Below are 26,541 nucleotides of genomic sequence, written 5' to 3' on the forward strand. Positions count from 1 at the left end.
AGCTGGAGTTAGAGGATACCATGACGAGGTACAGCCTAGAAGATCTTCCCAGGTTTTGGGAGGACCACTGATCATCCCACAACACGTAGGAGAGGACTTGAGGCGGTTTCAAACAAATGATGAAAGGATATCATTAGAGGGCTGGATGGTTGGGGAACACCTAGGCTGCAAACGCATGGGTTGAAAAAGTGAGTACAGAGGGAATGTACCTCAACATAATAAAGGCCATGTATGATAAGCCCACAGCTAACATCATATTAAATGGTGAAAAGCTTAAAGCTTTTCTTCTAAGATCAAGGAACAAAGACAAGGATGCCCACTCATGCCACTTTTGTTCAACATAGCATTGCAAGTCCTACCTAGAACATTTAGGCAAGAAAAGGAAATAAAAGGCATCCAAATTGGAAAGGATAAAGTAAAACTGTCACTATTTGCAGATGACAATTCCAATTGCATCAAGAAGAATAAAATACCTAGGAATAAAGTCAACCAAGGAGGTAAAAGACCTATATACTGAAAACTATAGGACACTGATGGAAGAAAATGAAGAAGACACAATAAGTGGGAAGATATCCCATGCTTCTGGTTGGAAGAATTAATATTGTTAAAATGTCCGTACTACCCAAAGCAATCTGAAGATTCAATGCAATCCCTATGAAAATTCCAATGGCATTTTTTCACAGAAATAGAATAAACAATCCTAAAATTTGTATGGAACCACAAAAAACCCCAAATAGCCAAAGCAATCTTTAGAAAGAACAAAGCTGGAGGCATCACACTCTCTGATTTCAAACTATATTACACAGCTATAGTAATCAAAACAGTATGGTATTGGCATAAAAACAGACCTATAGATCAATGGAACAGAATAGAGAGCCTAGAAATAAACCCATGCATACATGGTCAGTTTTTTTAAATTCATGACAAAGGAACTAAGAATATACAATAGGGAAAGGACAATCTCTTCAATAAATGGTGTTGGGAAAACTGGGCAACCACAAGCAAAAGAATGAAACTAGCTCCCTATCTCATACCATACACAAAAATAAATTCAAAATGGATTAAAGGCTTGAATATAAGCCCTGAAACCATAAAACTCCTAGAAGAAAACATGGGTAGTAAGCTACTTGACATAAGTCTTGGTGATGAGTTTTTGGATTTGACTCCAAAAGTAAAGGCAACAAAAGCAAAAATAAACAAGTGGGACTACATAAACCTAAAAATCTTCTGCACAGCACAGGGAACCATAAACAGAATGAAAAGGCAACTTACTGAATAAGAGAAGGTATCTGCAAATCATATATCTGATAAGAGGTTAAGGTCCAAAATATAGAAAGAACTGATACAATTGAATAACAACAAAAAATCCAATCAAAAATGGGTTAGGGGATCTGAATAGATATTTTTCCAAAGAAGACATACAAATTGCCAGTAAGGACATGGAAAGGCTCCCAGCGTCACTAATCATCAGGGAACTGCAAATCAAAACCGCAATGAAGTATCACCTCATACCTATTAGAGTGGCTGTTATCAAAAAGGAAAGAAATAACAAGGGAATCCTTGCACACTGTTTTGGGGGATGTAAGCTGGTGTAGCCACTATGGAAAACAGTTCTGGAGGGTCCTCAAAAAAATTAAAATAGAACTACATATGATGGAGCAATTCCACGTCTGGGTATTTATCTGAAGAGAACGAAACCACTAAATTGAAAGCATATGCACACCCATGTTCTTTGAAGCATTATTACAATATACAAGGTATGGAAACAACCTAAGTGTCCACTGATGGATGAATGGATGAAGAAGATGCGATACACACACACACACACACAAACACACACACACACTCACACACACACACTGGCTGGAATACTATTTAGTCGTAAAGGATGAAATCTTGCCATCTGTAACGACATGGATGGACCTTGAGGGCCTTATGCTAAATGAAATAACTGAGACAGAGAAAGACAAATACTGTATGATCTCACTTATATGTGGAATCTAAAAAACGAAACAAAAACCAAATAAAAGCCACCAAGGTCATAGATACAGAGAGCAGACCGGTGGTTGCCAGAGCAGGGTGGGGGGTGGGCAGTGGTTAGGAGGTGGGTGAAATGAGTGAAGGGGGTTAAAAGGTACAGACTTCCAGTTACAAGATAAATAGGTCCTGGGGATGCGATGTACAGCATGGGGACTGTAGTTGATAATACTGTTCTGCATATTTGCAAGTTGCTGAGAGTAAATCTTAAAAGTCCTCATCACAAGAGCAAAGAATACACAACTCTGTATGGGGATGGATGTTAGCTGGACTTATTGTGGTGATCTGTTGGAAATATATACAAACATCCAATCGCTATGTTGTACACGTGAAACTAAAGCAATGCTAGATGTCACTTATACCTCAATAAAAGATTTTTAAAAAGAAATTTGTAAACCTGGATGAATTCCTCCTACAGCTCCAGGGAGCAGTGCCATCCCCCTGCCCAGTTCTCCTCAGCTTGTGGCTCTGATCCAGTTGACACTTCAAGTGTCCAGTTATTGAAATATCTGTATTCGTGAAACTCTATATGGGGTTCTGCTTAATCTGAAAGGAAAAATCAGGGCTAATGTGTCAATCCACCCTTCTGGGTTTAAACAAAATATCCTATTGTTTGGAATTCCCTGTCCAGTGCAATGTGCAATTTTGTACATTTTAATTTCGTGCTTTTCTTCATATTTGCTGCTGCTGCACTGTGGATTTACTCAACCCCTCTCTCATATACCCGCCCTCTTTCTCTTTGAGCATGCCAGAAGAATTCACCACAGGACCCTGTAACTTTTGATCCAAACAGAAAGTCAACATAGTATTACTCTGGATGTATTCCTTCAAAGAGGAAAAGTAGCCTGGATTTTGTGGCATCAGAACTCTGTCCTTTGATGAGAGGTAAAGATAAGGTGGTTATATGAACAATACAGAGAAAACAAAAGGACATTTTGATGATGCTCACATCGAACTAAACATGTTCACAAAGAAACATTTTAAAGGTCACAGACGGTGTTTAACTCCCTAAGTCAAAATTTCTTAAAGGTGTGTCTTTGGATCATTTCCATTTCACTCTCTGCTGATCACTCAGGACCAAGGCACTTACAGTGGTAACTCCCACAGAAGGCTTTGAAGGAAAGGCCTGAGAGATCGTGTAACTGAGATGCAGAACTGAACAACAGGGCTTAGAAGACGATGCTGAGGAGGTCGGGGCCTCAGAGCTCAGATGTGTAACTATAATTTGCCAAATGTCATGTCCTGTAATATTTTTTCATTAGTCATTAGGGTGGAGAAAATTTTAAAAAGTTAGTAAATATGTCATGTGATGGTCAGGCAGTGACAGTGTCATAAAAATAAGAGAATTGGGAAGAATCATTCAGTTAAGTGTTTGATACTTAGTAAATCAAAATCCATCTGCCTTAAATAGAAGATAATCACAAAAATGGATGCGTGGGAAAAACCTTTATTAAATTTTAGCTAAAGGTTCTTGCTGGAGACCTTGCCTGAGATCTGTTCTCTCTTTGTTAAAAGGGGAGGTTAGCAAGTGTTAGAGAGGTGTTAAGGACAGACTAGCACCAAACTGCATCTCTCTCTTTGCCTTACTTGGGAGGAGGTATAACTTGAAAGAAAATTATAAAAGAAATAGCTTTCTCCCCTAGTGTTCATAGCAGCACTATTTACAATAGCCACGACATGGAAACAACCTAAATGTCCACTAATGATGACTAGATAAAGAAGCTATGGTATATTTATACAATGGAATACTACTCAGCCATAAAAAAGAATGACAGAATGCCATTTGCAGCAAGATGGACGGACTTAGAGGGCATTATTCTAAGTGAAATAAGTCAGACAAAAAAAGACAAATGCTGTATGAGTATCACTTATATGTGGAATCTAAAAAATAATACAAATTAATCTATATACAAAACAAAAAGAGACTCACAGACATAGAAAACAAATTTATGGTTACCAAAAGGTGGGGAGGGATAAATTAGGAGCCTGGGATTAGTAGATACTAACTACTATATAGAAAATAGATAAACAACAAGGCCCTATGGTATAGCACAGGGAACTATATTCAATAACTTTTAATAATCTATAATGGAAAAGGATCTGAGAAAGAATATATATGTATATGTATAACTGAATCACTCTGCTGTATCCCTGAAACTAACAGAACATTGTAAATCAACTATACTTCAATCAGAAAAAGAAAAAGCTTTCTCACTATGTGTTTCAGTGTTACTTAAAACTGCCACTAACATCTCAGCCCCAAAATTACCTTATTGCTCCCTCCAGGAATAGAATTTCCACTTATTTAGTTCCATTTCTTTATTTTGAAGGACACTGAAGCCCAGAGATGCTAGGGGGTTTACTCAAGGTCACACAGGGAGTCCTTAGAAAAGTTCATGTTTTCTTTCTTTAAGAATAATTCTACGGAAGGGCCGAGGGCCCTGGTTTCTCACTGGCTGTCGGCTGAAGACTGCTTTCAACTTCGAGAGGCCACAAGCAGCTCCCTGTCACGTGAGCTTTCCTGACATCAGGCCAGCAAGGAGGGTCCCCGGAGGAAGTCTGCTTCCAAGAGGGAACCGTGTATAATACAACGTCATGTAATCATTTGGGGTGACCCTGAATTCCCCACATTCTACTGAAGCAAGTCACTGATTCTCAAACACTCAACGTGGGGGTTGGTACACGGGTGTGAACATCAGAAGGGAGGGGGGATGGGAGGGCCAGGCTGGAGCCTTTCCACCACAGCGTGCAAGACGGTTCCTTATTCTATTCTATCTACTTTTGTTTCTGTCTGAGGTTTTCCATAATAAAAAGAATTATTTCCTTTTTAAAAAGTCTGCCATAGCTAAATTTTCTGTAGCAAATACATTTCTAGAACGGCTTAAAACAGAGGAATTCTACTGAGTTAATCAAGAAGCATAACGTTATAAAAGATTCTCCTTGTACTTGTGACTGATATTTTTCCGTGTCTAAGTCAGTCATTCATGCAATGAACAGTTCTCGAAGGCTGCTGAACACTGGCCCGAGTGCTACGTGCAAAACAGGACACATCTCTGTCCCCGGAAACTAACCAGTCCCGAGGGAGAGGTGGGCGAGTTAAGCAGACAGCCATGGTGCAGGATGCCCAGTGCTGAGCACAGCTAGCCTCAGGGTTCTCTGAAAACGCAGGGGATGAGTCTGAAACCATCTCTGTGTCAAGACTGGCTTTCCTTACAGAGTTTGATGTACGCTGCATTCCCTGTTTGCTGTGAGGTGATCCCTGAAGAAAAGGTGTCATCATTATGACCCATTCTTCCCCAGTGGGCATCGGAGGCCGTGATCATGAGCTCCGGCAGGGGAAGATGCCTGCCGGTTCTTTACCCTCCCCCCCACCTAGGGGTGGACTCTGAAACCTGGGCTGGTGCTGGGACTTGTTGGGACCAAGAGAATGTGGCAGAAAGTGATGCTAGGTGACTTAAAACTGGGCCTTAAGGCATCTGCAACTTCTGCGTTTGTGTGCATGGGACCCTCCTTCCCAGGGCAGAAGTCCAGCTACCTGGCCAGAGGAGAGGCTGCCCGGGGAAAGGCCTGGCACTGCTTTGATGTCTCAGCCCCAAGCCTAGCCACTTGGATGTTCTAAGCCACTAAGGTTTGGGGAGCAGTGCTGTAAAGCTATAACCAACTGGAACTTAAGTGGAGGCTGAGCTGTGAACAAATCCTAGCTCTCACTCACGGCTTCCTCACCCAGAACTTCCACAGAATGGTGGTGGCCAGGGTTGGGGGGGCAGGTAGAGCTCAGTGGTGGAGTGCATGCTTAGCATGCATGAGGTCCTGGGTTCAATCCCCAGTACCTCCTTTAAAAATAAATAAATAAATAAACCCAGTTACCGTCCCCCTCAAAAAATTAATAAAGGAAAAAAAGAAAACTAGACCGAAAAAAAAAATTATTTCAAAAAAAAAAAAAAAAAAGGAAACCAAGGAAGGATTCTAAAAAAGAATGGTGGGGTCACTCCTACCCCTATCCTGTGCACACAAAACCGGAAGGGGGCAGGGTTGGCCACTGCCCCAACGCAGGCCGGGCAGTGGCTGTGGAAGGTGGACCGTTTCATGGGGACTATGGGGACCTCAATGTGGCCCTTCTGGTTCCTTCCCACCACACTGGGAGACTGCAAGAGCAACACACACCAGACAGCCTCCTTCAGGTCCCCGGCCCCTGGCAGACCCCCACTCGCTTGCTGGGGGAGCATGAGACATGATTCTGAAGGTGAAGGGGGATGGAAACTCACCAAGTGAGTCGAGTCAGCACCAGACAAGCCAGAGCTCTTCCGATGCCCGGGACTGAGTCCGGGCACACTCACCTGAAGACATCAGCAGCACGGCCTGAAGGAGGGCGACTTCCGTGTCATCCAGGTTGAAAGAAGACAGCGACATGCCCAGGTCGAAGATGGCATCGGACACCACCCCAAGACCCCCGTTCTTCAGCTGGCCCCGCGTCACGGCCATCTCCCCGTTCAAGGTTAGAGTCTCACTCTCCGGGTCGTAGCGCACAGCAGCGCGAAGGGACATGATCTCCATGCAGCAGCCTTTGAGGAGGATGATCTGGTCTTCACATGGCAGCTGAAAAGAAGCGGCCACATCAGCAAAGAGCAAGTGGACAGACAGATGACAGTGGGGAAGAGCACGTGGATGTTAGCAGCGACAGTAAGTGGTTCACCCCCCGTGATCAGCACCAGTCCTGCGCTCCGTGAGCCATGGCCTTTCCCTTCCTACTTGGCTGCAGACTTTCAACAACCATTCTTCATACTCCAAGTTGGTCGGAATCTTCACCGACGTGTATAACTGTCACATGTGAGACAGTGCTAACAATCCCTAACTCTGGGGGTTTCCATTCTAACACCCACTGAGACCTGCTTGCACTGAGCACCATTTTTGTCTTGTAGCTCTAGGAGGCACAGCGGACTCGGCTGTTTAGCTGGCAACTCTGCTGCTCTGTTTTCTGCAGCAAGTTGGCCCCTTGAGTCTCCTAAAAGGCACAGACGGGGTGTCCCCACCGGCACTGGTGATCCAGTCAATGGGATGATATACAAGAAATACTTTGAAAACAAACGCTGCACGGATCTGTGAAATCATTTTCCCTATGGGGGAGGCTCTGAGCAGAGGACCATGGTGTCCCTCAACCAGAGGGGTGCTACAGGAGCCATCGTGGGAGTTACCTGACCAGTCCTGGGTGGGGCTGGGTCAAGCTCTTGTGCTTACAAGACCCAGGAATGCACTGCCTGCAAGCTCCTCCCTGGGGGAATGGTGGGGTGGGGGGAAGGGGACACTAATATTTCCCATGTGTATGTTTCTTGGAGATGTGGGGAGGGGTCCACTGCCTCAGTGGAATCCTAAAAGCATCCTGCCCTGAAAAAAAAAGGCACAGAACCAGAAGGTTGCTTACAGATGCATGTGTCCCAGGGGGCCCAGAGATGTCACAGCTTTGCTCGAGGTCCCCCAAGGAGTTGAAGGCAGAGGTGAGAACAGAATTCAGGCCTCCTGGCTCCTAGAGTTATGTTCTTCTTGGTACCTCAGGCACCAGAATGACTCTACCCACTGGATCTTTCTGCCAGTGTTGTAATCTCAGTTTAAACTCATTTGATTGTCCTGTTAATTAGGATTTGTGATAATGAGATAACATTATGATAAACAAAACTTTGTCAAGAGAAATAAAAAAAAAACAGAGTTTGATTTTCTGGAGGAGGGAGAATGTTTAATTAAATGCCATTATCAAAACAGTTTGAAAGGCTACTAGTTAACGGATGTTTCTGATGAACTGGGCATCGTGCTAAGATTTACATGCATCAACTTATTTAATCTTTACAGTAATGCAATGAGGTCAATATCCCAATTCCAAATGTATTGACAGGTGTGGAAATCCAGGCACTGCGAGGCTGAGCGGCAGGCTAGGGGGTCCCGTGCGTGTTGGTGGGTGAGGTGAGGGTCGGAAGCTAGGTGTGCAGAATCCACAGCCAAGAGAAGAGGGGGGCTTGCTCTTTGAAGGGCTTTGGGTGTAAGTTCCCATAAACAACGAATATGTAATGACACATCATTTCTATCTCTTCATTAAAGCAGGTACAAATACTTTTTTGGGAAATATTCTTGACAACACTCGACTAGTTCCATTTAGGTTGCTATGTAAGCCTGAAAGTAAGACTACTGAATGACCTTTAGAATATGGGCTATTGGGTAGGGAGGATATAGCTGGTATAGCTTAGTGGTAGACAGGATGCCTAGCATGCATGAGGTCCTGGGTTCAATTCCCAGTACCGCCATTAAATAAATAAATAAATAAATAAATAAATAAATAAATAAATAAACCCACCCCCCACATCAAAATAAGTTAAAAAAATTAAAATATGGACTATTTCATATTTTTTACTAAAATAAACCTAATTACCTCTCCCCCCAAAAAAGTTAATAAAACAATTAAAATATGAGCTATTTCATATTTTTTACTAATTCAACCTACCCACCTTACTGTTTAATTTCAAGTTGCTTAGCTTTTTCTATAGAATAGAAGTCATTTCGTATTTAGTTCTGGAATCCATTCCTGTAAATTCTCTCCTACTCATTAAAAAAAAAAATGACTATTTGCTTTTCTTTAGGTTTGAATTTGTACTCCTCAATTACATCCTTGGGTTCCTGGCCCCGGGGTCTGGTAGGAGATAGGAGAGCAGTGCTTGGCTGGGTCGTCTCCAGGCAGAATGGGGACTTGGCTGAAGTGGGCAGAGGCGGGCGTTACTGCCCGGGCGGTGGTCCTGTCTGCAGCCCAAAAGCCCCACCAAGGGCTTGCTTAGCACCCGTTGCCAGCCCCGCCCTCTGAGTCTCTGCATTCTCCACGTTCCTGGGTGATGCCCACGTACCTGGTTCAGGGACCTCACTCTTAAGAACCACTGTTATCGAACCGCAAAGAATAATTACTAATCAGATAAAACCACTGATCTATTTTTTTAGCCATCACAAATGATGCAAACTTTGGCAGGCCCCTTCTTTGTAGCCAAGTCTGATTATAGATGAAGTGGAAGTTTTCCTTTGAAAATTTATTGATTCTTGATTAGTTCAAATTTAAATAAAAGCAGAAAAAGGATTAGTCAAGGATGGCTAATGGTTTGAAAACCAGGCCAGATGCCTTTCCTTTTAAGAGGGGTTTGTAGGATCCTGGTGAGATTTGTTTCGCGCTTGTGGGCAAATAATGTTTTAGCCACCTGCCAAAATGCTTCCATCGTGGTTATGCTCCAAGAAGGGTCTGCTTGGTGGAGAGGCGGGGGGGCCTCCCACAGGCTCTGCCTGCCTCCTGGGAGCGTGTCTCTCAGCTTGATTGGCAGGGATGACAGTGCCCTGAACTCTAGACGTGACCTTATGTGTGTTTTTGGTGGCTTTGCCAGTAATGATTTTAGATCTTTCGAAGCCCTTGGTTGGTAGGTTGGCGTGGATGTGAGCAGAAAATTACTGGGAGTGCAATTTGAACAGCAGGTGCATCAAACTGCCTCTGGAAAGAGACTTCTGGTTCCTGAGACCGCCTGGGATCTCCAGCCCATGCCACAGTTCATCTTCCTCTTTGGGGTTCCAAAGACAGTGTCAAAAGGCTGAACGTCCTCAGGAGGCCACAAACATCAGAAATATATGTATCTCTGCTGTCAAAGTAGCCATCCTTTCCCCACCCCTGCCAATTTGGAGATAACAGAATATCAGGGCTGAAAGAGAGATGGAATCATGACTTCGAAGCAGGCTTAAATCCCTGAGGGAAACATGAAGGGAGGCGCTTGCCACAACCCAAGCCTAAAAACCCCACGTGGAGCCCTCGCCCTTGTCAGGGACATGGCTGCCCTGGGTGTTTGTTGCTGGTGGGGGCGATGGCTTCTTTTCCTTCTTTAACTGACCTATCTCTCCGTGGCTGCTTTCCATGAGCTTTACATTTTCGATGGGTGTTCAAAGGGGAACACATGAGTTGATACGCTAGCTGAGTTGTTGGCGTAGCAAACTCAGAGGAGTTTCTTTTCAGACACTAGGGACTGAGAGATGAGGACTCAGCCCAGGGGGAGAGGACCAAGAACTGTCCAGAAAAACAAACTCAACCCAATGCACAGAAACGCAAGATGACACCCGGGGTGAGAGGAAACCGGTGTCCTCAGCACAGACGAGCTGTGCACAACTTCTAGAGGGCCCCAAATTTGGCAACACGTATCAAAAGCCTTAAAAGGTGTATATGCCTCGGTCCTTAAATTCTACTTCTAGGATCTGCCCTAAGAAATAGTTTTTTGAACAGGGCCTAGGTACCAGGATGCTCACTGCAGAATATTTATATTAGTGAAAAACTGGAAATGAGCCAAAGATCCTGTGAAAGCAGGTAACCTAGGTGATGGGGCAGCGATCCTTTGGAATACTATGTGGTCATTACACATTGTTTTGTGAGCGAATACTTAAATGACATGTTCTACAGTTGAGGGTAGAAAGTTCGGGGCTGCAGGCTGCACTCTTTCTTTAACTTGGTGCTGATTAGGTGGGTGTGTTGTCTGCGCCCTTATGATATGCGCTCCTGACTCTTTAATAAAAAATTTTACAAAGTAGTTTCACAAGTAGAAAATTCATTATGGCACAAACCATGTGATGTATTTCATATACATGTGTGCATATATGTGTGTATACACATGTATGTATCTGAAAAGAGAAAACTGACTCTGAAACGTGAGCATTGTATCTCCTGGTGGTGCTGTCGTGAATCATTACCTTTATGGTGCTGGATCAACCTCCAATGAATATGTATTATTTCTGTAATATCCTCCAAAACTTTAATAAATGTTAATTTAAAAAGAGACAGTCAAAGGCATGGGAAAGTCTACACCAAAGACAGATGCAAGTCCAAATTCCTTCTCTAGGACTCACCAGCCCCTCTAGGGTGGGATGTGAGCGGTCCCCACGGCAGGGATGCTGGCCGGCACACGTGGTACCGGGCCTCCAGCACAGTGGAGCCGGGGGTAAGGAGGAGGCACACAGTCTCTCTCAGAGAGGTCTGGGGGTCAGCTACCCACATCCTGAAGCCCTCTGCTCTTTCCCTCCAGGTATGGCTTCTGTGGAGGCTCAGGAATGGCCATGAGAAGGGTCCCCATTGGGGCCTGGGGTCTCTCAGTACCCAGCTGGGCTCCCATTACTGCAAATTCAGACACATGTGAACTGGAGGCCGAGGTAGGATGGGATCATTCCAGGGGAGGACACCTAGCTTCTTTCTGGGTGAGACCAGATTCACTCATCACGCAGGCAGCCTACGTAGGGGGCTCACAGTCATATGTGGCCCTGTCTGTTTGGTGTCTGCCTGGGTCGTCTTGGGCGTATGACGAGCAGGAGATTGGCAAGAGATTTCTCAAAGGGGAAAAATTCTCCAGATAACATAACCAACCCCATTTGACTGAAAAAAGGAAGGTTAGAGGCAGGATGGTAAGGGAATAGATGAAATAAAATTTCATCTAGCAATAAAATAGATGAAGCTAAAATGTATGGAACACCTACGACCCAGGCACTGTCCACATACGATCCCACTGAAGCCTCTCAAAAGCTCTAAGAGGTAGACACCACAATGACTCCCATTTTAAAGATGAGATAATCAAGGTCTGAAGGCATGTGACAATTCAGCGAGGACCCTGCCCATGCAGCTGACCCCAGAACCTGTGCGCTCAGCCCCTACAGGGTAGGACTAAAGTTAGGGATGGCGTGTCCCCAGGGGAAAGTCTCTGAGCTCTGGTAGAGGGAGGCGCTTCAGGGTGCCCTGAAGATGGGACAAGAAAGGGTGCGCTTATAAGAAAAGAGAGGCGTCAAGTACATTTGAAGATCTTTGCTCTAGGAGGGTCACTTCACTCATTCTTGAGGGTGAAGAAACAAGCACACAGCCATCTTGCTGGGATACGCCGTGGAAAGAATGGAGACTGAGACTCAAACCATGGCCCCACTCTTGAATAAGTGAACTTACTCTCTTTGATTTTAATTTTCCCCATTTGTAAAATGGGGTTAATTAAAGCTACCCTGCTGATGTTGTGCTAAGGACTGGATTTAAGGTGGCAGACTTGAGCACAGTATGCTGAATGAATGGAGGTTTGGCTGTCAAGTGTTCTGTACCTGGAGTCAGGTGGTGGCTAGGCTCTTCACCGACCTCACGTGGACAAGCTACATGAACGACGACTGAATAGAGGTGGGGAAATACACACGCAACCATGCATTTTCATTTTGTACTGACCTTGCCTTCACATGACTAAGTCCCTCCTAATTAGTATTAACTTACAAATAGTCCTCAGTATTCCTGGAAATCGATGGAACTATAAAATGAAAAATAATGAAGAAGGAAAAGCAATCTCCTCACCTCACAAAACATAGGCAACTTTTTGGCAAAATCCACCACTCTGGTAATTGCTGGTGTGATGATTTTTGTAAAATGGCTGAAGGCTTCCAAGTCGACCTTTCCACCTTCTGGGGCGTTTACTATTGGTGCTTGTCCAATGTCTTCCGGCTGAGGAGGGGAAACAAGGGAGATTTAAATGAAGAGGCTGAAGGGATCTTTATTTATCATCCTTCTCACGTGGCAGAAAATCTCTTCTGAACTGACGTACTACACAGTTTCCGCATTGTTTCTTAACAGACCGAAGTGTTCTGTTAATAACACTGCATTAACAGTGTCACATCCTTGGAGTTCTCTTGGCAAAAATACATGTCTTGGCTGTTGCTTTAATTGGCCCCCAGTGATAATGTTCACAGGATTGTTGCTGCAGAAATTGAGAGAGAGAGGGAGAGAGGGAGAGAGGGCGGGAGGGCAGGGGGGTAGATACAATAGGAATTTGGGTTCTGCTTCTGAATGCACAAAGGTGGCATCCATTCTGAGGGTTCTGGGGGGCATTCTCAGAGCCCTGCACACTCGGTGGGCGTCCTTGCATGCGAGGTGGGCACCGTGTGGGCGGTGATGGGGAGCCCTGGCAAACAGCGCCTTGGGGATTCACTCTTGCTTTTGATTCATTTTGCTTGGCTCGAAGTTCCTGTCTGCCCCACAGACTCCAGTTGGAGGAGGGCTCGCAGGTTGGGGAGGCTCCCTGCTACAGGCTCCCTGCAGGAACGGACAGGTGTGCACTTGGCAAGCCCGAGCGCAGAGTGGGGAGTTTGCCAGTATTACTTCTCTGCGCTCACCTGCCCAACCATCCATCGCCTTGCTGCTCAAAGGGTGGCGTAGCAGCGTGGGTGTCGACTGGGGACTTGTTAGAAGTGCAGAGTCCCAGCCCCCTCCCCAGACCTCACGGTGCCGACCCATCACGCCAGCAAGGCCCCCCAGAGACCACCTGGTGTTCAATGACCACCACGGTGTGGCCTCTCTCATGCATCTCCTGTGGTCACCATTGCTTCCTGCCAGGAACAATGCTCTCAGCCGCCCCTTCTTGTCCTTGTGATGATGATAACCACCATTTATCTGCAGCCTGCACGGGGGCCAGCCCCTCCGAGCTTGTGCATTGCCCTAGGTGGTTCTCACCGCATCCCCGACTGGCAGATGAGCAAAGAGCACTCAGGGAGGTTAAGGATGGTCCCCTGAGGCCAGGGTTGATTCTCAGTCCACCAAGAAGTTGTGAATAGGATCAAAGGAATTGGAGACTGCCTGACAGTGGCCACCTTTGCCGAGAGCCACCATGGACAGACAGACACAAGGTGCCTGGGGTGGGAGGCACGGGAAGGTGGGTGGAGAGGGCAGGAGGAGTTGGCTCTGGGAGCCGATGAGCAAGGCTGACCCCTCACCTGCAGGGTGGCCAGTGAGGGCACCTCCTGCTACAAGACTGTGACCTACCACCGAGGTCCCCAAACTTCACTGCGCATCAGAGTTACCCCAGGCTTTCTGATTTAGTAGGTCTCTGTCAGAGAATCTGGGTCTCCAATAACCTCCCAGGATGTGCTGATGCTGCTGGTCTGAGCCCACACTTGGCAAGTCACCAGGCTAGCAGTAACCACGTCCAGCCCAGAGGAATCCAGTTCCCATTTTTCTTCCCCCATCTCCCCTGTGGCTGCTCACGTCTAATTTTCAGCACGAAGAAAAGCAAGGATGACTCTTTCACACTCCTGGTGCCAGGGCACCAGGGTCAACCAGAGCAGCCCAGGCCCTCCCTCCAAAGGTGTGGGAGGACTTGTGGTCACAGCCTGGGGGAAGATTTTTAAATTGATTACATAACAAAGTCTGGCAACATTGACCTTTTTTTGGATTATCCGGGAGGTTCTTCTGTTTATTTTATTTTACTTTTTTAATTGTTTGTTTTGGGACCAGTGAGTGGATGGGAAAGAAAGCTGGTTTCTGTCTGTGTTTTCATAATCAATGACATTTTGGGGCAACTGTTGGCTTAGCCAACCCATGGGAGGCTACTGCTCTGCTGGTCCTCAGGATGCAGACGGGACTGATGGAATAATCACACGGACAACTTCCTCTCCCTTCCCTTCTCCCAACCCTGTCCTTCTCACGTAGACGGGGCTTGGGGGAAAGGCACCTCATTTCCTCCTTTGGGCAATGCAGCTCCCTACATTCTTCAGACTTCCTTGCTGGTCTTTCTAATTCCTCCCCCCCCAAAATGAGGTCCCTCTCACCTACCTTGTCCACTTGATAACTCTTTTATGAAGATCAGCTGATAAAAGAACAAGGTCACCCCCTCGCTGCCCCTAACCAGCACCCTCACCAAAGGCCACCACAGTGATGAATTTAGTGCGATCAGTAAGCTTTGCCTACTTTTGAACTGCCTTTAAACAAAATCAAACACTTAAAAAACAAACAAAAAGAACATGGTCACACATTAAAAAAGGTAAGGATGTAGGGAGAACTTTTTAAAAAATAAACATAAAATAAAAACATTTTAATAACAGTTTTGGTCTGGTTGAATCCAAACATTTTCTCATTGAACACTGATAGATCTAATCTGGTTGTATTGAATGGTATTCAGTGTCCTTTGAAATGTCTTTGGCTTCATACTGATGTTAATAATTTCCATTTAATCTGTGAGTCTGTGGGGTATTTGAATCACCATCTGTGATACTTCTAAAGGGTTGAAAAACAGGAGGGAAATTGTATAAGGAAATATGACCATTTTCTTTAAAATTAAATGCCCAAATGTAACAACCTCACAAGCTTCTCTGTTGACAAATAAACATCAGGGTAGGAAAAAAAAATTTACTTTTAAGCCTTTAGGTGTTTAATGGAAAATATAATTGCTAGAAGTAAAATTATATTCAAAGTAAAAGTCTTCTATTGTATCATTAATGTTTATATCCATAACAGATCTTAGATGCTAGGAAAAAATACATATGAACTGACACAAGTTAACGCATCAGGTATTAGAAATAAAAGTTGAGCAATGCAACCTTGTTTGTGACATCCCTGAAGATTTTTCACCCAGAAGGACAACACATTACTTGCTAAAAATAGTTGGAAGATATTAAAAATAGAGAACAAATATTTGGCATCAGTTGAACCCATTGGCTATCTTCTCAAAGCTGGTAGCCCAGTGATCCACTGCATGAACACAACCGCTCACACACACATGTATGTGTGTGCGCTCACTCCATCAGACTTGCACACTAAGCATGGGTCTCTGGTCTGGGGACTCACCAGTGGAGACTGTGGGGAGGCTTGCTTTTTACCCCTGCGGCTCAGACTGCCTGGGCTTCTGGCTGGGTCGTGTGCCCGAATGGACCTCCAGAGACGGCCCCGCCCAGCTCTTCACCTCTTGCACTTTTCCATCTCTGGGCTGCCATCCATCCTGACTTGTTTTCTTCAAAGCCCCCACTTCTGTCTCATCTCTGCCAATTCCAAATCCCACCCAATTCAAATTCTGTCCTCTCCTCGAAGCCTTCTCTGACGGCCTCAGTGTGAAGTGATGTCTGTCTCATTTGAATACACATGGCGGCCCATGTAACCACTCATCTGGCATTCAGGCACTTACTAATATTACTTTTGTTGTAGTCCTGTAGGTGCACATCTAAGTCAGGAACTTCTCAAGTGGAGGAACATGCCTCAGGTATCTTCGCCTCCTGTGTAGAGGGCATTGGGCCAAACGGGGTCCCCGATGGGCTGGATGCGGGGTGAGGGTGGAGGACTGAGCGAGTGAGTAGATGTCTGTCTATGCATGTACTCAACCAATATTCGTTGAGCAACTACTGCCGGGTCAGGCTTTGCTCTAGGTGCTGAGGTTTCAGCAATGAATGATGTATCCTCAAGGAACGTTCATGTCAGGAAGGAAGACAACAGATAAGGAGACTACTCTTTGGAAGACTTTAAGTTTGTGATGAGACTGGAGGTGGACATAATAATACGTGGGGATCAGGAGACAGGGTGGTCAGCCAAGGCCCCTTTGAGAAGTGATGTGTGAGCTTTAGCTCGAAGGATGTCAAGAGGGCAGGCTTCTGCAGGTGCAGAGGACATTTAAGGCAGAGGGAAAACCCAGTGCAAAGTCCCCAGGCCAGAAAGGAGGCTCACGTGGTTAGGCCCAGAGATGGCATGAGATGAAGGATGGGAGGGCCAGGGCCCCATAGTGATGGGCCTTTGTGGTCCATGGAGAGGCAATGGGCAGTTTTAGATGCGACAGGGCACCACTGATGGGCTTTAGACAGGGACGCAGCATGAGGAGATCTACGCTTTATTTTTACTACATGGAGAAGGGATGTGGGAGCCAAAGGGAGAGACAGGTGAACAGCAGCAGTGGTTTGGGCAGGAGCTGGGGTGGGTGGACTACAGGGGCGGTCATCGAGATGGAGAAAAGTGGGACTTTGAGACACATCTAGGGAGCCAAGGACAGAGATTTCTGATGGACTGGATGTGGGGTGAGGGACAATAAGGAATCCAACATGTCTCCTCTGGGGCTGTGGAGGGGATGCAGGCAGACGTACAGAAGGAGAGATTCAGGGGCGTGTGCAGGTGTGGGCTTCAACCCTAGCTCGGCTCGAGAGGAGGGTGTGGTGACACAAATTGAGAACTGGCTTTCTGCTTTGACTGTTTCAGCAGAATGGTTCAATGTGAGTAGGAAACGCTGCTGCCAGCTGACCTGTGCACGTGGCTGCCTCAGAGCTGAGGGCTTCTTGGCTTGAACCTGTAGCTCTGTGGCCCAGGCGAGGGGAGGGGGCCAGAGGGACTCTTCCTCTGAGTGATCACAGGGTGTCTCCCTGCACCTTTGTAATGGTGGACAAATGGCGATTCAAGGTCCCTGGGATATAAGGTGGTCCCTTCTGCTGGGATGAGCAGGGGCAGGACGGTGAGGGTGGTGGTGGCAGGGATGAGGCACACAGTAACCCTGTATGAAGTTGCCAAGCCCTTACATCTGTTACTTTTATATCACTGGTCAGGGCATAAAGGCAACTGAGCCTTAGGGCGGGGAAGTAACTTACCCAAAGTCACGTAATTAAACAGCAACAGAGGCAAGCAGTGCACTCAGGCTGTCTGGTTCCAACGTCTATCACATAACGACCAGACTATGCTGCCTTCTCCTCCTGTAACTGCAATCATCCTGGGCGACAGAAGCCTTCCTGACTTGGCTGCACCTGTCTGGTGACCTGGCCACGCAGACCACACGTGGCCAGGGAGGCAGAGAGGGCGGGGCCTTACCAGGAACTTCCGCTTCTGCTTCCAGTGGCTGCCCTGGGCGTTGGTGGCCACGTGGGCCTCGGTTACGGTCTTGATGAGCTCCCACTCCTGGTCGGTGGGCTCGGGCTTGTGCCCGATGGACCTCTGCAGCTCCTCCCGCCGCCTCTTCTCCCGGTTCTCCTCGATCAGCTTCCTCTTGGCCAGACGCTTGCTGTCGTCCAGGACCACTGCGGGCGGAGGGGGACACAGAACCGACACTCCCCAGACACCTGGCAGACCTGCGGGAGCCTCGGGCGGGACCGCCGGTGCGCAGACGGCGCAGGGGGTCCGCGGGGGCATCGCACGGGGCCGTCTCCTCCCTCGGCAGCAAAACTGCCATCGACCCCAGCGCCACCACACTCCCAATGCCTAGCCTGCTCTCCAAAACAAAGCTTGGTGTTGGGGGGACTTGGAACTGGGCATCCTAGCTCCATAGAGGGTGACCCTAAGTAAGAACGAAGCAGAGACAGGCAAAGCCCACCTTTCCACAGGTTCACAGGTTCACAGGTGGGTCTGTCTAGCCAGTCATCTGAATTCGCTCTTATGGTTTCTGTTCCTCCCCTAGGCCCCACAAATGATTCTCAGTAAGAAGAACTTCAGGTTAAAGAAAAGTTCTGCAGCAAGAAACCGGAGGCAGAGGATCCCTTCCTCAGAGGAGAAAGGAGTTTAACTCTTTATTAGTTTCCTGAAGGTAGAGTGGAGTCTGGCCTCAAGCCTTATGGGCACTCACTTTGCATTTCTCTCTACCTGGTCAACCTTCAAAGGTGATTAAAGAGCCCAGGCTATGGAACTGAGAAAAACCTGTGTTTGAATCCTGATACTACCTCATTCTAGCTGTGTGACCTCTGGCAAGTTACGCAGGCTCTCTGAGCTTTCATTTCTTCCTGTAGAAAATGGGATCAATAATACCTACTTCACAGGGTCTCAGTGCGAAAATGCACTCACTCCACATGGTCAGGGAACAGAGCCATGACTTTTATCATTTACACAAAAGGGAAATAAGAAAGGCAGGTGACAAGAAACCTGTACTTCTGTGCTTAATTTCCAAAATGAAACTCTTCTGCCAGACTCTCAGTAGCTCTCAGTGGCATGGACTCAGGTTTTACACTACAGAGTCATCATGTTTTACGACTGGAGGGGCCTCAGCTCTTATCTAGTGCAAATCCCTCCTTCACAGAGGAGATCATGACTTGCCTGAGGTCACACAATAAGTTCATGGCAGAGCCAAGGCAAGAGCCCCGACTCCTCACTGCAGTCCTACAACATCACTGTCCTAGGGTCATTTCTTGATGAAGGTGTGACCTGGTAGGAAAAGAAGAATAAAAGCAAGTGTAGTGGAAGAAGAGAACCAAAGATGCCCTGATAATCCACAAACCGAATAATGAAACCCCAGGTCACGCAGATGTGACTGGATCACCAGTCAGGGGAGCCCTGACGATGTGAGCAGTGGGGATGAGCCCTGTTGAGTCCTCATGGGTCACCTGTTAAAGGCAGAAGGAGTGGGGCTGTGCTCATAGACCCACTCCCCACGTGCTTCCATGGTGCCAGAGATCGTGATGTGCGACATGCATTATTTAATTGAATCCTGAAAACCACCTGTGGGGTTGGTGATAATTTCACACAAAGGAAACTTGAGGTTAAGCCCATTGGTCACACAGCTAGTATGGGGCAGACCTGGGACTCCAACAGGTTTTCTGATTATAAAACCCGAGCTCTTATAATGCCTCACCAGCGAGTAAGGTGCACTCAAAATTAATTTCCACCCAGTCTAGATTAACGCTGAGTTTTTTTTTTTTTTAACTTCATCCACATTCATATCTTTACCTTCTCAATAAAACAATGCAATGGACACAGCAGGTCCAGCATTTCCACAGAACCTTAGCAGGCGATTTGTTGGCAACAGATAAAAGCCTTTAAAAGATAAAGACAAGGAACTCAGCCAGAGGTGCGGACTAACCCAGGGTTTCCAGCCTAACGCCCTGACACAACCCTCCTCCTCTTGAGATTCCCCTTCCGTCTTCTTTAATGGGCAAACCAGGATGGTCCACAGATTTTTTTTCCTTTTTTTGGTTCTAGCTGAAAGAACTCTGTTTACCACACAGATGTAGCGGTGACTACATCCTCTTTGTGAGGAAAACTTCCATTGCTTTCTTTTTTTCCTTTCTCTCCTTCCTTCTTTTTCTTTTCCTCAAACTAAAAGCTGGAATCCTTCACTGATGTGCAAAAAATTTTATGCCAGTAGAAACCATTAACCCTGATGCCTGGCAAAAGAGAGGACACGCATTCTGAATGACATGATTCTTATTTTGTTATTAGATTAATTAAAGGGACTGGTGTAAATCCCTTGCACAGTGTGGGGAGAAGAGACTCTGACGGCTAATCTCACCACCATATGCTGTGGCACTTTGAAAACCGGGTAGGGCGACTTCAGCTTGGAATGTTTTTATGGCTAAAAATATAACAAAAAAACCAACTGCAGAATGAGTCATGCAGTAGCACTCAAGTTCACATTCTTCAGAAATTTCTGAACAAGATGTTTTCTGCCAGTGCCCCGACTCCACAAATGTCCACAAAATAAATCCCTGCCTCTGCTTTTTATTTAAACAACTAAAAAAAAAAAAAAAAAAAAAGGTGGGGGGGAAGGTAATTAGGTTCATTTATTTTTTTAATGGAGGTACCGGGGATTGAACCCAGGGCCTCGTGCATGCTAGGCATGCGGTCTGCCACTGAGCTATAGCTTCCCTGCCTATCTTCACTTTTGAAAAAATATCAGGATGAGTCCACGGTTCTCACCACATGGATGCTGTGTGGACAATTACACCATATTAAGGTGGATGGACAAGACATCTCATCTGTGACCTCTGTGCAAATGGAGTATTGCTGACTGTCCTGCAAGCATGACGGGGACAATTTAAGTGCTGTCCCTCACCCATCATCTGGATGCCTTGGGAGTCAGGAGTTGATGGGGAGGGTGGACTGGAAACCGCCCGGCCTTGGCTGGGAGTGGAGGTCCCTGAGGATGCTGGTGCCCTCCCTCTGTCCACCTGGGCTCCTGCCTCCTTCCCTGCCTGGTCGATCTCCTGGAACCAACGTTTTCCCTAGTCAACACTCCCTGAGTGTGAAGCCAAGGAAGAAGATTACTTACAATCTGTTGCCATGCCAACGTAGATGCATTTTTTAAAGCGACACTCCTGGCACTGATTTCTTGTCACTTTGTCTATGACACATTTTCCTTCATATTTACAGGAATAGGACGGATGGAGATTTTTCTGAATGGTTCTTCTAAAGAAACCCTACGTGAAAAAGAGAGACCCAAGACAACAGTTTCATATTTTCTAGAAATAAATGGCTCCAGCATTTTGTGTTTTCCCAACTGTGATGGATTGTTTTGGGCCCTGCCTGTGTTTGAGCTCGGCACTCAACCTATTCAAGTACAGGGCAGTCAGCCCAAAGGGGATCTAAGGAATTCTAGGTCTAAGGTGAAGGCGATGTCAGAGGCTCCAGAGTCAGCACCTTCTTGGCATTTATTCAAGGCTAATGGGAAAATCTAGTGTTTGCTTTTATGTTTTCTAAACGTTGAGTAATGCAAATAAATTCTATTATTTCACTTCATAGAGTGCCACAATTGTGTTGCTAATTAAGCTAGGAAGAGATTTGGTACACTTCATACTGGAGAATAAAAGCGGATACTGGTGATGCTCTATGTATTAATAATTTAATCGTTTAGTATTTAAATGGATGCATTAACTGCCTGTAGAGATTTAGTGTCATTCTTGTTTTTGACTCAAGATGGCCATGACCAGCTCAGCTAGCTCTTGAAACAACAGTACTTGGGGAGTAGAAAATTCCAGAGTCTACCAAATGCTTCCCAGAGCTCAGCGCACTGGCGCTTTCATTTCCTAGCTCTGTTTTCCTGAGTATCCACAGACATGCGCCCTAGAGTTCCGTGGCTCTTCGTCTCTCAAGGCACGGGAATACGCCACCTGAGGATGCCATGCCATTCCAGGCTTCAGCGACTTGCATGACATCCTCAAGGCTGTGTCCTCTGAGAACCTTTCTGGGCACAATGCTTAAGTCTTAACTGCCCTAATGTCTTGTAGGACGGCGGAGAGCACTGACCGCGAGGGGTGCGCTGCAAGGTGCCACAGACCAGTCTGTCTCTCCTACAACCTTGTGAGGTAGGTACTCTTAATATCTCCATTGTGGGGATTGAAAAACTAAGCCTTCACAGGTTAAATCACTTGCCCCAACTCACATGGGAAGTCCATGCTGGAACGCGACCTGGAACCCAGGAGGTGGACTCCAAATCGTACTTACTCCGCTGCTTATAGGATAGAAACTGAGTCCAGTTTTACTGTATTATTTAAATATTTTAGATGAACATATTAGAAATAGGCCTCTCCCACCTACCCTTCCAAAAAAACACACTGTTTCATATTTTAGTAGACCAGCAAGGCAAAACAAATGTTGGAGGATGCTGTCCACCAACGCTGAAAGGGACCTCTAGCTTTGTTGCATAAATGGGACTGAAATGCTGGTCGGTCTAGATGAAGCCCAAATGTTTCTCCTGTTTAACCTGCCTTGGCTTCGATTACGTGTGGATACCATGTGCACAGTCCTCGCTCAGACACAGGCGCTCTTCCTTATAGTGAAAAGATCAAAGGCAGGGTCTTATATTGGGCAAAGCAGAATAAAAGGGAAACGTGACAGCAGTAACTGAAACTAATGGACTTGGTTTTGGGGCATGTGTGCAAATCCCGTGCCATTTCTGTTGCTCAGAAGAACTGTGATACTACATTTGGCTTTGCATCCTTAAACACCGAGTCCTTTAGTTTGAATGATGTTCATGTACTGCCATGAGATTCCCTAAAGCACATACGGGGAAAGCTGTTGACATGTTGGCAGTGTTTCCTAGGTGTTCAAGGAGGCCAATCCTGCCAAAGCTTGGCTGTCTTGGCCTGCACAGAGTGAGAAATGAACTTTCCGTGGACCTCCCTCCTCTACCCCTGTTCCCCTCCATCCATCCACTCTTCAAGGGTTATACTTGTCTTGAAAGACAGAAGAAACCCAGAGATTCTAGCAAGAAGACATATGTCACAGACAGGGAGGAGGCGGGGACAGGGTAGCATCCTCCTTCTGGAAGAGGCAACGTTTGCCTAGAGGTAGAAACACCAAAGTCCAGGGCCTCCAGTGAGCACGTTGACAGCTGCTATGAAGACGGAGAAATTATTACTTTGTCTAAAGTCAGGAGACCTTTTCTCCCTCATGCTCTGGCGCTGGCTCATGTTCTGGGGGCTGGAGCGTAGTGAGGGTCAGACAACACTAGGGAGAGAATGAGGTGATACACGGAGGTAAGGTTCATCTCTCCAGAAAAGATGCTCTGCGAACTCGCAGAAGAAATGAATTATTGGCTTATTTTGAAACCAGTGTTGTAGCAGCCCTGCTAGTTGTAGTGCTGTCTTTTCTGTGGCTTATCTTGGCTGACTTATCTCGGGCACTTCATGGACCAAATCCCTTTTAAGATGTTGGCCTCCTCTAAGCCATAATAAAAGCATATTTTGACACATGATGAGGGACCACCTCATTTGAGTATATATTAAAGATGGTAGGTCCCTCAATTTTAAAAAATGACAAAAATTGACTTTTGGACGTGAACTCAGAGAGAAAATATTTCACACAGTCTACTTACAAAAAAAAAAACAAAAACAAACAAAACACACACACACACAAAACCCCAAAACTTTCCAGAGGTGAGCTGACAAAAGAGAACTGAATAGGGACATGTATTTCATTGATGATTTGTCGGTGAGCGGAGGTTTGGCTTTTATAAATCAGCATCAGACATGTTTCCTTGCATTTTGAGAAGAATTGGATCCCTTTGTTAGTGGTCCAAAGTGATGCACTAATCAGGGCTACAAGAGGCGGTCACCTTCCTAGTTCATTATTTGGGCAACTGTTACAAAAGCTTGGAGCCTGTCTTTAAAAAATGGTTTATGGTAGGGCAGTGTCAACATTCTTTCTACAAAAGATTCATAAAAACTGGCCCATCACAACTGACAAAGTACCTCCAAAAGATTTCCATCGTTTTCAGGGCAAACAGGGACAAAAAAGATTCTCACCCTACACAGTTGCAAGTCTGGGGTAGAAATACTTTTAAATTACAGGGTTGAATAAGGATGTGGAGCGTAACATTTTTCATCTTTGACCACTTTTGCAAACTGTGTTTCACTGGAAAACCTCTTTCGTCTTTTTCCAAGACATTGTCCTTACATTAAATGATCTGCATAACTGCCCTAGAGAGACCTTTTGATTTCATGATTGGGGTAGTCCTGGGAACAGGATTCTGATCTGAGACAAAGGTACCTCGGCTGAGAACTCTAGCTTTCTGCTCCCTGATTTATTCTTTCAAGTAAACCTCATTGAATCAGGCCCCAAACATCCTTGGGAGAGGAGGCTGGTGGATTTCTTGACCATCATGAAGACATACGTGAGTCAGGGACACCGGCTAATAGGCTTGATTCTCCTTTGTTTAAGTCAGTCACTAATAGGCATTAAGCCCTCTGTGAGGCACATGTGGTCTTTAGCGTTACTTTGGGAGCTGAGTTTTAAATGGAATTTTCATTAGAGCCTCTCCTAGAATTCAAAATTTATCATTAAAAACTGATTTGAAAGAATCTCAATGCTGCATAATCAGGTAAGTTAAAGCCTTATGAATTGGGGCTAATTTAGGGGGGAAAAAAGGCCCATTTGAATTCCTGAGCTTTTGGAATGAGAGAATGTATCAAAAATCATGCAGTTTTATTACTTTCAAATCAAGCCAATAAAATTGTGCTTTCAAGAGACAGTCTGCAAGTGTCTTAATTAATAAACAGGTGCAACTTATTTGTAATTAATTCCATTAAGCCCCTTAAGACATTATTTTCATAGACGTAAAAGCAACCTTTAGCCCAATCTTTGTTAAAAGATTACAAACTCTAGATCGAAGGGGTCTGGATGAATGAAAACACACTACACCACATTCCAAAAAATAGTTGCCTTAGGACCTTAAAATTGACCTCTTTCCAATGGGTATATCATCTGTACACTTTAGCCGGCGGAGCATTTCCTAATTTCATGACAGAAAGTAGGGAATTTGCATGGAAAAACTTCCACTAGGGAAATGAGACAGACCAGCATGAAACCGAGCTAACATGTTGAGTTTTGGGGTTTGGGGTCAAAAGTTAGGAGAAAAGGCGGGTAGTTGGAGGAAGGAAAGGAGAAGAGAAGGTGTGAGGTGGGTGACAGAGGAGGGCAGACTGAATTGTTTTATAAATCTGAATACAATTTGTGCTCTAGGGTATGCATCTTGTGATAATTTAGTTTAAAATATAAAAGGCAAATAAAATGTTTTACACAAAAAAATTGAAGTCTTCTCTGACTTACTACCCTTTTTTTAAAACATTAGCTGAACGCTGAGTATAGCATTCCTCGGGTTAAGCTTTGTTTACCTTTATGGTAGACTTTATTTTCTAGGCTAGATTGTTGGACCAAAGGATGTTTGCTAGAGACTCATCTTGCCCTTGACAATGAAGATGTCAGCAGGCGAGCTGAAGTTCACATTCAGGAAGCACTCTGACTGTGGCTCGGGGGTGGGTACTTGTCAAGTGTCTCCGGAAGGTGGGTCTGCAGAGCATGTAATTAGCTGAAGGATGACGGGAAATTACTTACTGGCTGCAGGCTGTACACAAAGCCAGTTTGGATAATTTCAGAACATAATTGAATCTAAGTAGCCTCAAAGATATATTCCCTAATGGAACCCTTAAAAGCGAGCATATTCACTCAGATTAACACGGGCAGAGCCCCCTGTCTCCTCAAACGCTGGAGATAAAACAGGGGGAGAGATGGCTGTTTCTGGGACAATAACATGTTCTAACATATCTATGCACTTTTTAACTCAAAGTGAGAATTGTATTAATTTCTTTTCATTTGATCAGTTTTCTCCCTGTCTAAACAACCAGATGTCACACTCTCACAAAATTTCATTTAGTTGTTTTCGACTTGGGGAAAAACCAAAAATAAATTCAGTTCTTGAACATGCCAAAAAACGAAGAGGACAACCAGACACCTGATCACAGGCCTGTCGGAATGTGGTTCTGATTTGAACTTAACATTGTGGAGGAAGCCGGGGAGGGGCTGGGTCTGGGCTGAGCTCTGCGCTCACGGCCCTGGGTGGTTACCTTGCAGCCTTCACACGTGATGCAGCGGTAGTGGTAGCCGGTGGCCTTGTCACCACAGACGACACATAGCTCGTCCTTGTCTAAGTAACTGGGGATGTATCCTGTGAAGGAGGGAAAGAGGAGGAAAGTGAGAAAATTATATGTTAATGTCAAAGACACACCAGGGCCAGGAGGAAGATCAGGTGAGGGTAAGAGTGAGGTGGATGAGGGAGGGGCAAGATCAAATTGTTTTATACCTTTTAATCCAATTTTTGCTTTAAGGTTTACATCTTGTGATCATTTAGTTTTAAATATAAGAGGTATTTCAGAAGTCCTTCCCTGACTTAATACACTTCCTCAGTATCTTATGTTTCTCTAGGATCTTCTCTCACACCTACAGAGTTCCTAGTAGGCTCAGGATTTCTGAATGCCTTAGAAATAGGTGTGCTCACTCTTGCTGTGCAGGTGGGAACAGGCCCGGAGACTGGTGGAGCCAGTGGGGGCAGCAGAGAGGCCGGGATTTGAGACACCTGGGGTGCTCTGGATCCTGGATAAGTCTCTTTCAAAGGCGTATTTCTGAATTTGTTCTTAGGAGACTTGATCCACTTTGGAATCAGTAAATTCAGAAAACTTTACAGCTGGAAAGGCCCCCGGGAGAGCAAGGACTTCTGAGGT

General features: G+C 45.6%; 1 protein-coding gene across 7 annotated transcripts in view; it reads right to left on the bottom strand.

Annotated features, from left to right (window-relative positions):
- THRB (thyroid hormone receptor beta) overlaps nt 1-26,541 on the bottom strand; it is a 382,589-nt gene that overhangs the window by 5,530 nt on the left and 350,518 nt on the right. For all 7 annotated transcript variants that reach the window (XM_031434127.2, XM_031434053.2, XM_064491141.1 and 4 more), the window contains 5 exons: nt 25,888-25,988; nt 20,817-20,964; nt 17,654-17,859; nt 12,404-12,550; nt 6,375-6,633 (listed from right to left, as the gene is read on the bottom strand). In XM_031434127.2, the coding sequence (XP_031289987.1) occupies nt 6,375-6,633; nt 12,404-12,550; nt 17,654-17,859; nt 20,817-20,964; nt 25,888-25,988 (861 nt within the window). The remainder of the gene's footprint in view (nt 1-6,374; nt 6,634-12,403; nt 12,551-17,653; nt 17,860-20,816; nt 20,965-25,887; nt 25,989-26,541) is intronic.

The sequence above is a fragment of the Camelus dromedarius genome, chromosome 2 (genome assembly GCF_036321535.1).
Source record: "Camelus dromedarius isolate mCamDro1 chromosome 2, mCamDro1.pat, whole genome shotgun sequence".
Taxonomy (NCBI): domain Eukaryota; kingdom Metazoa; phylum Chordata; class Mammalia; order Artiodactyla; family Camelidae; genus Camelus; species Camelus dromedarius.